Source organism: Hyla sarda, chromosome 5 (assembly GCF_029499605.1).
Source record: "Hyla sarda isolate aHylSar1 chromosome 5, aHylSar1.hap1, whole genome shotgun sequence".
Taxonomy (NCBI): Eukaryota; Metazoa; Chordata; class Amphibia; order Anura; family Hylidae; genus Hyla; species Hyla sarda.
In genome coordinates, this window is record NC_079193.1 from 383,853,831 (window position 1) to 383,872,190 (window position 18,360).

General features: G+C 43.3%; 1 protein-coding gene across 1 annotated transcript; it reads right to left on the reverse strand.

Annotated features, from left to right (window-relative positions):
• Window positions 1–3,383: 3,383 nt before the first annotated feature.
• Window positions 3,384–3,721, reverse strand: LOC130272793 (FXYD domain-containing ion transport regulator 3-like). Its single transcript, XM_056518677.1, is given in 2 exon segments — window positions 3,384–3,677; window positions 3,680–3,721. Coding segments are annotated over 2 exon segments (276 nt in total). The 3' UTR covers window positions 3,384–3,443.
• Window positions 3,722–18,360: the final 14,639 nt, after the last annotated feature.

Genomic DNA, 18,360 nt, shown 5'->3' on the forward strand with positions numbered 1-18,360 from the left:
TTTGCGAAAACCTATGCGCATTTCGCGCCCATCGCAGTTCCGTGATGTTGAATAAAAAACTGATCCTCAAACGTAAAATAATTATGACTTAAAATGAAACTCAAACTTTTTACTATAAAGTCCTTCTGACAGTCTGGCATTAAAATATCCATATCCAACATTTCTTTAATAACTCTCACTCCTTGTTCCTGTGGGATATTCGAATAGAGAGATACTACATCCATTGTAATTAACCACAAATTTTCTCTCCAATCATATTCCTGTAAATATCCCAATAATTGTCCTGAATCTCTCAGGTAATATGGGAGAGATGTGACATGCGATCCACATATTCTCCCAACCTACTTGTGAGGGAATTTACTCCCGCAATTATAGGTCTTCCAGGAGGACAAAGGGGATTTTTTTGCAATTTTGGGAGAAAGTAAAAATAGGGGGTAGCTGGGTTTTGAATCAATATATAATCTTTTTCGTTTTTATTCAGTACTCCCTTCTCTGTACCTTCCTGTATTAATATTTCTAATTCTTTTCTAAATTTTGGTAACGGATCTGAGGGTAATTTTTTATAATACATTTCATCCTCTATAATTCTCCGAGATTCATCGCAATAGTAATTTTTGTTCATTAAAACAATTTCCCCCCCCCCCCCCTTATCTCCTTTTTTTATCACTATTTCTCGATTTTCTTTGAGCGATCTTATTATTTTCCTCTCTTTTTCTAACATTTTATGTTCTTTCTCCCATCTGATCGTTGCACGAGAACCCTCATTTTCTACCTCCAATTTTCTTAAATCATTGAGCACCATCTCATAAAAAGTTTCAATAAAATTCCCTCTACTCTGTGTGGGAAAAAAATTTGATCTGTTTTTTAATCCAGACTCTAACGGCTCATTAAGAAGAGATTCTGTCAAAATCTCATAATCTTCTTTATATTGTTCCGTAAATTTGTCCCTATCTACTGAAAAAATTGGTATTAGATCCTTATTTCCTCTATTTTTTATTTGAAAAAACCTTTTTAAAGTCAATTTTCTTATAAATTCATTTAAATCCAAATAGACTTGAAATAAGTTCATTTTTTCTCGGGGACAGTAACTTAATCCTTTCTTTAACATATCTAATTCTTCCCACGTAACTATATGCGTCGTTGGATTAAAAACCCCACCTTTTTGTAAAATATCCTTATCTGGGACTAATAGTTCCTCTCGTTGTTTTCTACTCTTAATCTTTTGGACTCGTTTCCCTCCTCGTTTTCTCCTTCTTCTTCCTCCTCGTCTAACTGTAATCTCTTCTTGGTTCTCATTCTCCCCACTGGAGTGAAAACATCTGTCACTCTCAGATTGGGTGATCTCTGAATGAATTCTTGGTTCTTTTTCTTTATTGTTTGTGAGTTCAGGGCCTGCGCTATTTGGACTCCTTCCATAATAATTCTTGGGGTTTTTATTATTTTTATTTCTTCTTCCATTATTTGTTTTATTCAGGGTTCTGACAGAACCCGAGGAAGCCCTAAAAAAACTGGGGATGGGGACAAAAAATCTTCCCCTCCTATGGTTTCCTCGGGACTGTTTTCGAGTCTCCTTTTTTCTTTTTCTAGTTCTTGACTATTTTGATTTATGATTTTATTTTTTGTTGTTAAATAGTTTGAATTGTAAAAAATTCTTGTGTAGTTAAATCCAATATTAGCATTTTCCGTTATATGTTTTTGTTTATTATATTTATTCTTCTGATTCTCCATATTTTTATACCGTAGCAATTGGACTTTTGTTGTTCCTTTATTGATTTTCGGAATTTCTTGCGTTTTATTGGAAATTTCTTTTTTCTCAGTTTTTTTATTATTATTATTATTATTAATTTGAATATTCAGATCCATAATTCTTGAGGTGTTTTTCCTAGTTATTTCTTTTACATTCATGTTCACTGTTAAGGACCTATCCCATCCTATGAAATCCCTTTGAATTTTACCTAGCTTTTTCTTACAAAGAGTTTTTTCTGTGCGATAAATTCTGTCTTTCCCTTCCTGACTAATTTTAATTCCTATGCAATTGATTATGATGATATTTTTCATCAATTCTTTACACAAACTTTGTCTTTTTTCTATCAACATATCCATCAGCTGTATTGAAAAAAATACTAACTTATTTTGCCAATTTTTTACAAATAATTCATCATTAACAAAACTTGGTTTCTGTTTGATTTGTAAACCCTTGGGGACTATACCACACTTTTTACAATATTCCAAATATTTCACATCAATATCTTGTCGCATATAATCTTCCATTGTTCTTATTAGTTGTACTTCTTTTTCTCCATTATACATTACACCCTCTGAAGTATTTTTAATAATACCCTCCATACAATTCAAACTTAATTTTTTCACATTACACATTGAATGTTCCCAACCTCCCATATAGTTCAAAAACTGTTGGAAGCGAGCCCCTGCTCCAAAACATACTTTCAGCGATTCCATCTGTTCCTCTGAACTCCAATCACGAGACTTGAACCAGTCCAATCAAAATCATACCTGTGAAGAATCTTCTTCCGCTACACACCACAAAGTCCACACCTTCACCATATAATATGGTTCCTATCCGGGGGTGGAATTTACCTATGCAGAAAGTAGTACAAGAAAAAACTTTTTTTGGGAGCGGTGTACTAATCCTTTCGTTGGCAACACCTGTAGTCACTGATATCATCCTGTATCCTCCTCACTATAGAGAAGACGTCACCTGTAGTCACTTATATCATTGTGTATTCTCCTCACTATAGAGAAGACATCACCTGTAGTCACTGATATCATTGTGTATTCTCCTCACTATAGAGAAGACGTCACCTGTAGTCACTGATATCATTGTGTATTCTCCTCACTATAGAGAAGACGTCACCTGTAGTCACTGATATCATTGTGTATTCTCCTCACTATAGAGAAGACGTCACCTGTAATCACTGATATCATTGTGTATTCTCCTCACTATAGAGAAGACGTCACCTGTAGTCACTGATATCATTGTGTATTCTCCTCACTATAGAGAAGACGTCACCTGTAGTCACTGATATCATTGTGTATTCTCCTCACTATAGAGAAGACGTCACCTGTAGTCACTGATATCATTGTGTATTCTCCTCACTATAGAGAAGACGTCACCTGTAGTCACCGATATCATTCTGTATCCTCCTCACTATTTCCCATCAGAGCTGTAGTCACTGATGAAGTTCTGCAGTAATGATGGGTGAAACAACAACTCCCAGCATCCCCTCACCACTGCTTAGGTCATACTGGGAGCTTTAGTTTTTTTTTTTGTGAGACAACAAAACCTTTATTGGATTAGCAGCCAAAAATATTAAAGTAAATGTTTTTATAACAAAAGGTGAAAGGTCAGGTGACTGGCAGATGTTACGACTGGAGATTCCTCTGAGAAGAAAACAAATGGCGTCCGAGTCCGAGGTGGCGGCTCAGCAGTGACTGGCGCTCCCTGGGGTGATAAGTGCCGGGTCCTGGGAGCGGCTGCGGTGCTCCTTCTTCTGGTTGAATTTACAGCGACATTTTCCACTTATCAATATGATGATCCCCATAGCGCAGAGAACCCCCGCAACGATGAGGCCCGCGATCTTCAGAGACTCGTAATCATACGTGAAGGGGTCTCTCTCTGGTGGGGCCCCCGGGCTGGCGAAGAGAAGAGGAGAGGAGAAAATGTCAGCAGAAAAAACATCGCAACGTGGACGTCCTGCATCTTCAGATGGGAAAACTGTGGCCAGGAGGAGATCAGGAGCTGCGCTCAGTGCGGAGGATTCAGAAGAAGTCGGGAGCTTTCGTTTTAAATGATAAAAACTTCTTTAGCACTTTCCCATTCTGTGGTAATTGGTATATTTGATTATTATTCTGACATATGAGCATAGCCTAAGAGTCTCAAACAAGGTTAGGACTGTATGATACATTTAATAATATTGTAAGTTCCGTAAGCAACATCTTATTTTCTGTCCGCCAACACAAAATACTCTAATAGTGCCCCTCCCGAGACTCCACTCTGGATCCGCCCCTGCTGTGCGGCCGCCCAAAGAAATGGCACTCCACACCATTACTGACCCGCTGCCAAACCGGTCATGCTGGAGGATGTTGCAGGCAGCAGAACGTTCTCCACGGCGTCTACAGACTCTGTCACATGTCACATGTGCTCAGTGTGAACCTGCTTTCATCTGTGAAGAGCACAGGGCGCCAGTGGTGAATTTGCCAATCTTGGTGTTCTCTGGCAAATGCCAAACGTCCTGCCCGGTGTTGAGCTGTAAGCACAACCCCCATCTGTGGACGTCGGGCCCTCATACCACCCTCATGGAGCCTGTTTCTGATAGTTTGAGTGGACACATGCACATTTGTGGCCTGCTGGAGGTCATTTTGCAGGGCTCTGGCAGTGCTCCTCCTGCTCCTCCTTGCACAAAGGCGGAGGTAGCGGTCCTGCTGCTGGGTTGTTGCCCTCCTACGGCCTCCTCCTCGTCTCCTGATGTACTGGCCTGTCTCCTGGTAGCGCCTCCATGCTCTGGACACTACGCTGACAGACACAGCAAACCTTCTTGCCACAGCTCGCATTGATGTGCCATCCTGGATGAGCTGCACTACCTGAGCCACTTGTGTGGGTTGTAGACTCCGTCTCATGCTACCACTAGAGTGAAAGCACCACCGGCATTCAAAAGTGACCAAAACATCAGCCAGGAAGCATAGGAACTGAGAAGTGGTCTGTGGCCACCACCTGCAGAACCACTCCTTTATTGGAGGTGTCTTGATAATTGCCTATAATTTCCACGTGTTGTCTGTTCCATGTGAAATTGATTGTCAATCAGTGTTCTTCCTGAGTGGACAGTGGGATTTCACACAAGTGTCAGTGCCTTGGAGTTACATTGTGTTGGTTAAAGGGGAACTCCGGTGGAAAACTTTTTTTCATTTTTTTTTCTTTTTTTTTTTTATCAACTAGTGCCAGAAAGTTAAACAGATTTGTAAATTACTTCTATTAAAAAATCTTAATCCTTCCAGTACTTAGCTGAGGCTATGTTCACATATTGCGGCTAATTAGCGGTAATTAATGCATGAGCTTTTGCTGTGAATGACCGAAATCATGATAAAATATTACATTTAACTGCAATTTGCATAAATTGCATAAATTTTATAAAACGTTGGTTATTTGGGGCAAAACCGCGTGTCGCAATTAGCCGTAACATGTGAAAACATCCTAGGGATGTTAAATCTTCATAAAACAATTGTGATAAGAGGTCAAATGACTTTCATCTGGTGGTGATATTTCTCTCTAAGGCCATGTTTACACGTCGGAATGTCCCCACGGAGAATCCATGCGGACATTCCATAGACTGCGGGCGCTGGCATAATATGACGGCGCTAGGACCACACAGGAATGCGTCATCTCATAGATGGCTATGCATTCCGTACGGACTCCGTGCGCCGAATGCCATTCATTTAAATGAGCCGGATGGAGTTAGATTGTGACTCCGGTTGGTTCATTTTTGCACCAAATCAGTTTTATTGCCGGCCTGAAAATGGCGGCATAACGCTATGTTCAGTCCGGCAACAAAACCAGATACGGTGCAAAAATAAGCCGATTGGAGTCACAATCTAACTCCGTCCGGCTCATTTAAATGAATGGGATGCGGCGCGGATGGCTAAGTCGTGGTGTGAATGTAGCCGTAGGCTACATTCACACCACGACTTAGCCATCCGCGCCGCATCGTTATTTTGGATCATTATTTTGCCATACTTTTTTTAATCCTTTTTTTGTATTTAACCCCTTCATGACCCAGCCCATTTTCACCTTCATGACCTGGGCATTTTTTGAAAATCTGACCACTGTCACTTTAAACATTAATAACTTTGGAATGCTTTTACTTATCATTCTGATTCCGAGATTGTTTTTTCGTGACATATTCTACTTTATTTTATCGGTAAAATTTCACTGATATTTGTATCCTTTCTTGGTAAAAAATCTAAAAATTTCATGAAAATTTTGAAAATTTAGCATTTTTCTAACTTTGAAAGTCTCTGCTTGAAAGGAAAATGGATATTCCAAATAAATTACATATTGATTCACATATATAATATGTCTACTTTGTGTTTGCATTAAAAAATTGACAAGTTTTTACTTTTGGAAGACATCAGAGGCTTCAAAGTTCTGCAGCAATTTTCCAATTTTTCTCAAGATTTTCAAAATCTTAATTTTTCAGGGCCCAGTTCAGGTTGGAAGTGGATTTTAAGGATCTTCATATTAGAAATACCCCATAAATGACCCCATTATAAAAACTGCACCCCCCAAAGTATTCAAAATGACATTCAGTAAGTGTTTTAACCCTTTAGGTGTTTCACAGGAATAGCAGCAAAGTGAAGGAGAAAATTCTAAATCTTCATTTTTTACACTCGCATTTTCTTGTAGACCCAATTTTTTAATTTTTACAAGGGGTAAAAAGGAGAGAAATCACCCTAAAATTTGTAACCCAATTTCTCTCGAGTAAGGAAATACCTCATATGTCTATGTAAAGTGTTCGGCGGGCGCAGTAGAGGGCTCAGAAGGGAAGGAGCGACAATGGGATTTTGGAGAGCGAGTTTTTCTGAAAGGGTTTTTGGGGGGCATGTCCCATTTAGGAAGCCCCTATGGTGCCAGAACAGTGGACCCCCCCACATGTGACCCCATTTTGGAAACTATACCCCTCATGGAATGTAATAAGGGGTGCAGTGAGCATTTACACCCCACTGGCGTTTGACAGATATTTGAAACGGTGGACTGTGCAAATCAAAAATTTTATTTTTCATTTTCACAGACCACTGTTCCAAAAATCTGTCATACACCAGTGGGGTGTAAATGCTCACTGCACCCCTTATTACATTCCGTGAGGGGTGTAGTTTCCAAAATGGGGTCACATATGGATATTTATTGTTTTGCGTTTGTCAGAACTGCTGTAACAATCAGCCACCCCTGTGCAAATCGCCTCAAATGTACATGGTGCACTCTCCCTTCTGGGCCTTGTTGTGCGCCCCCAGAGGACTTTGCGCCCACATATGGGGTATCTCCGTACTCAGGAGAAATTGCATTACAAATTTAGAGGGTCTTTTTTCCCCTTTACCTCTTGTGAAAATGAAGTATAGGGCAACACCAGCATGTCAGTGTAAAAAATTTATTTTTTTACACTAACATGCTGGTGTAGACCCCAACTTCACCTTTTCATAAGGGGTTAAAGAAGAAAAAGCCCCCCAAAATTTGTAAGGCAATTTCTCCCGAGTACGGCGATACCCCATATGTGTCCCAAAACTGTTGCCCTGAAATACGACAGGGCTCCAAAGTGAGAGAGCGCCATGCGCATTTGAGGCCCGAATTAGGGATTTGCATAGGGGTGGACATAGGGGTATTCTACGCCAGTGATTCCCAAACAGGGTGCCTCCAGCTGTTGCAAAACTCCCAGCATGCATGGACAGTCAATGGCTGTCCGGCAATACTGGGAGTTATTATTTTGCAACAGCTGGAGGCTCCGTTTTGGAAACAGTAGCGTACCAGACGTTTTTCATTTTTTGGGGGGAGGGGGCTGTGTAGGGGTATGTGTATATGTAGTGTTTTTTACTTTTTATTTTAGGTTAGTGTCAGTGTAGTGTAGTGTTTTTAGGGTACAGTCACATGGGCAGAGGTTCACAGCAAGTTTGCCGCTGGAAGTTTGAGCTGCAGCGCAAAATTTGCGCCATCTCAAACTTGCAGCACTCACTGTAAACCTCTGCCCATGTGAGTGTACCCTGTACATTCACATTGGGGGGGGTGGGGGGGCAAACATCCAGCTGTTGCAAACTCCGAGCATGCCCTTTGGCTGTCCGTGCATGCTGGGAGTTGTAGTTTTGCAACAGCTGGAGGAACACTGGTTTGGAAACACTAAGTTAAGTAATAAACTTTCAAGTGTTTTGCAACCAAACTTAGTGTTTCCAAACCAGTGTGCCTCCAGCTGTTGCAAAACTACAACTCCCAGCATGCATGGTCTGTCAGTGCATGCTGGGAGTTATAGTTTTGCAACAATTGCAACAGCTGGAGGCACTGAGGTAGGAAACGGACAATGTTTCCCAACTAGTGTGCCTCCAGATGTTGCAAAACTACAACTCCCAGCATGCCCAGCATGCCCAGACATGCCAAGGCATGCTGGAAGTTGTAGTTCAGCAACATCTGATCTGAAGGATCAGATGTTGCTGAACTACAACTTCCAGCATGCCTGGGCAGTCTGGGCATGCTGGGAGTTGTAGTTTTGCAACATCTGGAGGTCCACAGTTTGGAGACCACTGTATAATGGTCTCCAATCTGTGCTCTTCCAGATGTTAGAGAACTACAACTCCCAGCATGCCTGGACAGACTGAGCATGCTGAGATTTGTAGTTTTGCAACATCTGGAAGAGCACAGATTGGAGACCATTATACAGTGGTCTCCAAACTGTGGACCTCCAGATGTTGCAAAACTACAACTCCCAGCATGCCCAGATAGCCAAAGGCTGTCTGGGCATGCTGGGAGTTGCAGTTTTGAAACTCTCAGAGGCAGCAGTGAGATCGCTTTACGGCGATCTCACTGCTGCCAATGAAGATGCTGCACTGCTGCCGGAAACTCACCTCCGGGACGCAGCGCAGCCAGGACCGCATGGAGGACGCCGGGACCGCATGGAGGACGCCGGGACCGCTCGGGACACCGCTCCGACGGGTAAGTGACGCCGGGGGACGGGACAGGGACACTTAGCAGAGCGGTGTGTGTCCCGATCCCCGTGATCGGAACTCACACACCGCGCTGCTAAGTATTTTCATAGCGAAACGCTGCTATCAGCTGGTCAGATTTGACCAGCTGATAGCAGCGATCGCTGGGGGGGGGTGGGGGACGAAACCCCCCGTGGTCGCATGGTAAGATGGCTGGCTATCAGTGATAGCCACCATCTTTCCGGGCGCTGCGGGATGCCGCGAGTAGCGGCAGTAATATCCATGACGTACCTGTATGTCATGGGTCGGGAACACCTTGCCACCCATGACGTACAGGTATGTCATAGGTCGGGAAGGGGTTAATATCAGTAAACAACCGCATTGCTCGCCTTAGGCTGCATTCACACCACGTTTTTGCAATACAGTTCCCGTATACGTTTTAAATTCGAAAACCGTACGGATCCGTATTGAAATACCCTATTGACTCTCCATTGAAAACCGTACGCCAAAAGATGCATCCGGTTATGTACTTTCTGCATCTTGTATACGGTTCCTTTAACATGGAGGTCAATGAGAAACGTAGAGAACAGTATGTGCGTACGGTTCCATAGGGTTTGCGGATTTTTGAGTTTGCACATGCGCAGTGCACACAGGAAGTTCCACCCACCTTCTAGAACTTTCTTTCTGGGAGTGGAACTTTATTCAGAATGGAATGAAAAGTTAAAAACAAAAAAAAAACGGTGCAACCGGACATCAATTTTCAAACCGTACACAGTTTTTAACGGTAAATGGGTTAATATATGTAAACACATTTTGATACAGTTTAGTCCGGTTCTGAGGAATCCGTTTTTCATCAGAAACCTGATACGGGAAACTGTATTGCAAAAAATGTGGTGTGAATGCCGCCTTATCCATTGACCACCCATGTAAAAACTTACACAAAAAGATGCATCAGGTTGTGTAATTTTTTGTGCGTTTTTTTTTCCTATGCACAAACCTGCAGTCTACGGCTGCATTCACACTGCGGTTGGAGCGTACGGCTGCCGGATCCGTCTATGGCAGGGGAAAACCATGCGCTCCCGTACCCCAGCCGGACCGGCGCCGAACTCCATTGACTTTCATGAGCCAACCGGAGTCAAACAGTGACTCCGGTCGGCTCATGAAAGTCAATGGAGTTCGGCGCCAGTCCGGCTGGGGTACGGGAGCTCACGGTTTTCCCCTCCCATAGACGGATCCGGCAGCCGTACGCTCCAACCGCAGTGTAAACTACGGTTTTAGGTCCAATCACAAAACCGGATATGGGCCAGAAATTAGTTGACCGGAGACACTGTTTGACTCTGGTCAGCTCATTAAAGTCAATGGAGTTTGGCATCGGTCGAGCTGGGGTATGGGAGCGCACGGTATTTCCCCTCCCCCAGCCGCCCCAGCAGCCGTATGCTCCAACCGCAGTGTGAATGCAGCGTATGCTCCAACTGCAGCGAGAAGGCAGTCTACCATGGTTCTGTATCCTGTTGTGTCCTGTATTTCTGTTTACAAAGTGTGGTGGCCCAGTACGGGATGGTGTTTCCCCAAACCTCTCCTGCCCTGTCAGGCAGTGTCCCTTCATGTCCCCAGGGCCCCCCCCCTCCAATGTTTCCCACAGTGTACATATGTTATACATTAAAAGTGTAATGTTTCTTTAATAGTTGTTACCTTGTGATTGTTACCCAGGAGGCACTAGTGACCAGGTGACCTCCCAAGTGACCTATGTGCTCCTTGCACAGCCCCCCTATAAAACCAGGTAAGGGGCTGCAATCTCTCTCTTAGCTCATTGCTGTTCCTTCTGAGGTCCAGTGCTGTCGTCTCTGTGTCTGTGTCCGGAGCATTGGAGGCCTCAAGCCTAAAGTCTGCAGCCACAAAGTCAGCTCAAAGTCATCTTCATGTCCATTGTCAAGTCAGTCAAGTCTTCTATATAGTCACCGTGGCCTGCACTAAAGTGTCTCTACATACTGCAAGTCCCAGCAATCCTGCGAGGTCCCTGTGTCACTGTCACCTCCTTGTGATATTGGCTGTACCGCATAGACTGTGTCATCTGTCTACCCTCAGTAAAGCTATCGTTGTCCATAACTTGCCGTTGGTGTCTTCATTACCCCCGTGCCTAGTCCAGGACAAGCGGTATTACCTTCTGGTCGTTAAGGCTAAATCACGCCCTGGCGTCAAGACAAGAAGGGATAATAACATCTGCCTCCAGGGTTACAACATCTGCCCTACATTGCGCCACGCTGACACCACAACTTTTGGCGTCACAAACAGGATACGGGGTGTGCGCCATATGCCACAAATCCTCCCCCCAGTCTGATCTGTGCCCAATACTGTTTGCAAAAACCACTTGCCAATGCGACAGAAGTTTACGACAGAAGTTTGCACCAGAAAGTTTACGGGACTTGAAGTGTGTTACTACTGGCGCTTGTGAAATAGAGAGGGAGGTGAAGCAAAGACCGTTGTTTGCTGCTGTGGAGTGTAAAGAGTCTGTATATGAAAGGGTTAAATTTGTCCGGTGTTTCCTGCACGACGAGCGGTCGCAGCTCCGGCCCCCAGCGGTGACGCCTCTCCAGTAGTGTGAGGAGGAACCAAAAGATCTGCCAAGTATTCCACAGGGGAAGACTTTACCGGCTGGACCTAAACAGGAAGTTCCCTGAGTGCAGTCATATTGAAGGTTCCTGCGGCTGCGTCCGGCTCTGCTGTCTACTACCCAGCACCCGCTGCAGCGCAGACTCTGCAAATACCTGCGGGCATCAGTATCCAGTCTCCAGTCACCCTACAGACTTTGGACATACGGCTATGATCCAACACAGAATCCTCACCGGCGACAGCCCTCCTATTAAAGAAAGACACCCTCCAGTCGCACCAGGCATGTATCAGACTGTCAAGAAGATGCTGGCTGACATGAAAGAGGCGGACGTCATTCAAGAAAGTCCCTGGGTGGCGATCCTTGTTCTGGTCAAGAAAAAAGATTAAACTATCCCCTTTTGTGTTGACTACAGGAAGTTGAACAAGGTCCCACATAAGGACGCTTATCCTCTACCCAGAATCGAAGAGTCACTCACAGCCCTTGGGCTGGCTGCTTACTTCTCCACCTTGGACTTAACCAGCGGATATTGGCAAGTGCCTATGGTGTAGGAGGATCGGGAGAAGACCGTGACACCCTTGGGACTGTTCAGGTTTAAGAGTATGCCGTTTGGGCTATGTAATGCCCCTGCTACATTCCAGCGTTTGATGGAACGGTGCCTGGGCCATCTGAATTTTCAAAGTGTCCTATTGTACCTGGACGATGTCATTGTGTATTCCAAGTCCTACCAGGAACACCTCAGTCATCTGTCAGACGTCTTCCAAGTCCTGATCAAACATGGGTTGAAGATTAAACCGTTGAAGTGTCATTTGCTTAAACCTCAGGTTCACTACCTAGGTCATGTTGTCAGCATCAAGGGAGTCCAGCCCAATCCTCAAAAGGTGGAGGTTGTCAAGAAATGGCCTACCCCGCGCATGGGGAAGGATGTCAGGAGCTTCCTGGGATTTGCCGGCTACTACCGCCGCTTCATTCTCCACTTCGCCCAGATTGCAAAATTCCTCACAGCTCTCCTGCGGGGTACGGCAAAGGAGAACAACAGTGGAAGACTACCTGTTGAATGGGCTGAAGAACAAGATACAGCGTTCCGAGCTCTTAAACATCTGCTGATAGAACCTCCCATCCTGGTGTATCCAGACTACAGTCAGCCATTCCGGCTATATACTGATGCCAGTTTTGAAGGTCTGAGAGTTGCCCTGTCCCAAGTGCAAGAAGGGCAAGAGCGAGTGATAGCCTATGCCAGTCGTAACCTACGAGGAGCAGAAAAAAACAATGCAAAATACAGCTCCTTCAAGCTGGAGCTTCTCGCCCTCATATGGGCTGTGACTGAAAACTTAAAAACTATTTTGTTGCCACGATATTCACTGTCTACATGGATAATAACCCATTGACCCATCTGAATACTGCCAAGTTGGGTGCCATCGAGCAGCATTGGGCTTCAAGATTGGCCAATTACAATTTCACCATCAAGTACAGGAGCAGCAAGTCAAATGTCAACACCGACAACACCGATGTACTGTCTCGGATGACCCCCGGCGAAGAACCACCTGTCGAAGACAAGTGGGAAGACATGGAGATGCCCCCATTTTACCAGAAGTTCATGAATCAGAATGTTGTGACTGCCCTTGAGGACGGCCAACCCAGGTGCGAGAAGGTGCAAGAAGACTTATACAAAAGGTGTTCCCCTCAGTAACGGCGCTGGTCCACAGTTAGATGTAAATATATTTATTATAACATATAAAGCAAGGCATTTCGACCCCGGACAGGGGTCTTCATCAGGCATAATATACAGTAAGAAAAATACTTGCTTTTATAAGATTACAAATGAAAAAAGGATGACAACTTCCAGAATACCGGAGGAGCCATGTGCAAAACCGTGCAAACTTGGAATAAAATTCTAGCAGCAATTTATGATAAAACCTATAATTATATAAAATAATTTAAAAACTTGCATGATATATAAAAGAAAACCAATATCATTCATTCATTTATTTGGAGACGAAGGTGCCGGGTGCTATGATGGAAAATCTCCAGTAGATGGCAGTGTTAGCAGCAAAAAGGAAATGTTAAAAGGAACATGTTAATAGACACTTGGAAGCTGATGTGCAGGGAGGCGCGCGGATTTATAGCGATCGCTTCAAAGCCTCTGCGACCAGCACATACACTAGGACTTATTGTAAGAAAAAGATATATAGAGAGAATATGTATAAAAAGGTGTATATTAATAAATTAATCTTATCCTGATGTATTAAAATATTGAACATTTTTGCCCATACCACTTCAAACATCACCCATATCAGATTCGGATCTTGATAGCAGCAATATTACCATCATAGATAATACTGACAATCACACTTTTACTGTTCCATTCATCAGGAACCTCCAACATTCATCTGCACCATCAGGGTCCAAAATAGACCAACTTTTTTTAGGGGCTCGCCCGAATGTCGACCAACGCATCACACAGTTCTTCAGTCCCAGGAGTCAAAAAAGAAAAAAAAAAAAGAAGATCCCGTGGACATAGAGGGGGCCAAGAAAGGAAGAAAAAAAAATATCTCAAACAAAGCTGCCTCCGGAGTAATACAAGCGGCCCCCCATGTCATTAATAACTGATAAAATTACTAAAACAAATCTAGTCTATATATACAACATTGAACCAACAAGAAACCACCTTACTACAGAGGGGGTTATCTTTTTGTCCATCGTCGACCATTTTCAACTATTTTTAGATTTTCAAAAATGTATAAGAAAATTGACTCCACAAAGATTTTTTCCACTAAACGATTCCACTGACCACAAAGGTGCGCAATATCACAATGATTCGAATGAACAAAATAAAGGTGAACTAAAGGATGACCCCGACGATTCATCAGGTAAATCAGAGTCCCCTAATACTAGACACCAACCGGTAAAATTGCCTTCAAGATTTTATCCTATTTATAAACAAGGACCACACATTGAAGGTTTTTCAGACCTCGTTCTGGCTGATTTAAAAAAAAAAATACTTCTACAAATTAAAAATCTTTAATAAAAATAAAATATCACTATTGCTGAAAGAAAAGCATTGAAGAATTTACAGGATAATAAACAAATTGTTTTTCGCCCCGCCGACAAAGGGGGGGGGGGGGGTACTTGTTATTATGGATCTGGATTATTATGAATGTGAAGCTGATATTATTCTCTCAAATAAGAAGTACTACAGTGTTGTACATCACGATCCCTTCCCGCAGTTGGAAATTAATTTACATAAAATGATTGACGAGGCCTTTTGATCAAGGTATACTCACTAAAGATGAAAGAAATGACATTAAAATAAAAAAAACAGTAATAAACCATATTTTTATTTCTTACCCAAGATTCACAAGGATTTCAACAAGCCACCTGGCCGTCCCATTGTTTCTTGTACCCATTCTGCCACGAGTAATATGGCCCATTATATGGACCTATATCTACAAGATTATGTAGTAAAATTTCCAACAACTACACATTTGATCGAATCCCTTCTCGATATAACTTGGTAACCGGAATGGGTACGGATCACCTGTGATGTTACAGCAACATTCACCATACGAAAGGATTGGCATGTGTACAGGAGTTTCTTGATTCAGATCCCACTTTATCCTTTTTACATAAACAGTTTTTAATCAATGCTCTTAAATTTATTTAAAAATTTTTTTTTTTTACTTATAATAAAAAAATATATCACCAGGACGTCGCTACGGCGATGGGTGCGAAAGTGGCACCTTCTTTTGCAAATCTTTTTATGGGAGTGTTTGAAAATCATTTTATCTTGGATAATCCCATTTTAAGCCCCCACATTATTTTATATCGCCGTTTTATTGATGATTTGTTTTTTATTTAGGATGGTCCCATTGGTTCAGACACACTACTCATTGAGACCCTCAATAACAATGACTGGGGTATTTTGTTCACCATGGAGTCAAATGCCAATACCATTACATTTTTAGATCAATGTATTTCTCACGATGAACATTCATTAAGTCCTTAAGGACATAGGGCATATGCATACGCCCTTGGGAATTCCGGTTCCCGCCGCTAGCCGGTTGGGGACCGGACCGGTATGCCTTACACACATTGCTGGTCTCTATGCCACCTGATCTGGTCTCTATAACCATTCAGCAGGCATCCCGACACATCGCCGAGGGGGTCCCCCCCCCCCCCCCCATGTCGGCGATCACAGAAAATCGCATGTCAATTCAGGCTGATCCGGTCTCTGGTGACCCGATCGCCCGGAAAATAGGGATGATCAGAGCTGTCAGTGACAGCCCTGATCATCCTGAGGGATAGGAGAGAGATTGCAGTGCTGCGATATCCTCCTATCCCTTGCCATTAGTCAGAAATGAATTCTGACCAATGGCAGTTGAAGACTGGGGGTTGCCATGGAAACCCCCCGCTCTGCCCATCCCTGGATGTCGGGCACAACGGGGGGAAAGGATGGCGGCCGGTACCTGAGGAGAAGATGCAATGGGTGGAGACTGCGGAGATCAGCGGCGCAGGTAGGGAGACAACGGTGGGGGGGTGTAAAGGAAGGGGGCAGTAAAGCGATCTTTACTGCTGCCCTTCCAGTGGTTGCCAAACTGCAACTCCCAGCATGCCCAGACAGCCAAAGGCGGTCTGGGCATGCTGGGAGTTGTAGTTTTGGAACATCTGGAGGGTCACAGTTTGGAGACCACTATTACAGTGGTGCCCAAACGGTAGCCCTCCAGATGTTGCAAATATACAACTCTCAGCATGCCCAGACTGCCCAGGCATGCTGGGAGTTGTAGATCTGTAACATCTGTCCCTTCAGATTTTGCAATTTTCATGAACATTTTGAAAATTGCTGCCCCCTAAAATTATCTCCATTTTATGATGGAAACATATAGTAGACATATTGTATTTGTGAATAAAAATAAAATTTATTGGGAATATCCATTTTCTTTACAAGCAGAGAGCTTCAAAGTTAGAAAAATGCCAAATTTTCAAAATTTTCATGAAATTTGGGGATTTTTCACCAAGAAAGGATGCAAGTATCGCCAAAAATTTACCACCAGAATAAAGTAGAATATGTCACGAAAAAACTATCTCAGAATCAGAATAATCGGTAAAAGCATCTCAGAGTTATTCATGCTTAAAGTGACAGTGGTCAGAATTGCGAAAAAGGGCTCAGTCCTTAAGGTGAAAAAGAGCTCAGTCCTTAAGGGGTTAAGGGGTTAATCCAGAATATATCAAAAGTTTTTTGATGAAAGGTACCCTTTAAGCAGACACTTGACTGTGGCAAGAAATGTTAAAAGAACCCCTTTTGTTAGCTACCACTCGGCCTGCCTCTCCCTTTCAGTGGGGTGTCCGGTACATCTACATTCCACATCTGTTTGATGAAAGAGCGTACCCCATCCCAAAGGGCCTGAAAGGGAATAGAAAGCCCACGGACCAGACAGTATGGGAGGGGGGCATGACAGGGTGGTGTATGAGGAGTGGGGTAAGGAAATGGTTAACCCCTTAAGGACACAGGACGTAAATGTACATTTACGTCCTGTGCATAACCGCGAGCATCGGAGCGATGCCCGTGTCATGCGCGGCTGATCCCGGCTGCTGATCGCAGCCAGGGACCCGCCGGCAATGGCCGACGCCCGCGATCTCGCGGGCGTCCGCCATTAACCCCTCAGGTGCCGGGATCAATACAGATCCCGGCATCTGCGGCAGTGCGCGATTTGAATGAATGATCGGATCGCCCGCAGCGCTGCTGCGGGGATCCGATCATTCATGACGCCGCACGGAGGTCCCCTCTCCTTCCTCCGTGCGGCTCCCGGCGTCTCCTGCTCTGGTCTGTGATCGAGCAGACAATACTAGAAGATGACCGAAAACACTGATCTGTTCTATGTCCTATACATAGAACAGATCAGTATTAGCAATCATGGTAGTGCTATGAATAGTCCCCTATGGGGACTATTCAAGTGTAAAAAAAATGTAAAAAAATGTAAAAGTAAAAGTAAAAAAAAAGTGAAAAATCCCCTCCAATAAAAAAGTAAAACGTCCGTTTTTTCCTATTTTACCCCCAAAAAGCGTAAAAAAAAATTTTTATAGACATATTTGGTATCACCGCGTGCGTAAATGTCCGAACTATTAAAATAAAATGTTAATGATCCCGTACAGTGAACGGCGTGAACGAAAAAAAAAAAAAAGTACAAAATTGCTACTTTTTTAATACATTTTATTAAAAAAAAAAAATTATAAAAAATGTATTAAAAGTTTTTTATATGCAAATGTGGTATCAAAAAAAAAGTACAGATCATGGCGCAAAAAATGAGCCCCCATACCGCCGCTTATACGGAAAAATAAAAAAAGTTAGAGGTCATCAAAATAAAGGGATTATAAACGTACTAATTTGGTTAAAAAGTTTGTGATTTTTTTAAGCGCAACAATAATATAAAAGTATGTAATAATGGGTATCATTTTAATCATATTGACCCTCAGAATAAAGAACACGTCATTTTTACCATAAATTGTACGGCGTGAAAATGAAACCTTCCAAAATTAGCAAAATTGCGCTTTTCGTTTTAATTTCCCCACAAAAAATAGTGTTTTTTGGTTGCGCCATACATTTTATGATATAATGAGTGATGTCATTACAAAGGACAACTGGTCGCGCAAAAAACAAGCCCTCATACTAGTCTGTGGATGAAAATATAAAAGAGTTATGATTTTTAGAAGACGAGGAGGAAAAAATGAAAACGTAAAAATTTAATTGTCTGAGTCCTTAAGGCCAAAATGGGCTGAGTCCTTAACCTCTTAAGGACGCAGGGCGTATCCATACGCCCGTGGGAATTCCGACCCCACCGCTAGCCGGTTGGGGACCGGAGCCGGATCTCTGCTGAAATCGTTCAGCAGGCATCCCGGCATATCGCCCAGGGGCATATCGCCCCCCCATGTCGGCAATGTCACAATTCAGTCCAGCGATCTGCGGCGATTCCGGGTCAATCGGGTCTCCAGTGACCCGGTGACCCGGAATTACTGGCTGTTCGGGGCCGTCTCTGACGGCCCCGAACAGCCAGAGCCTGCAG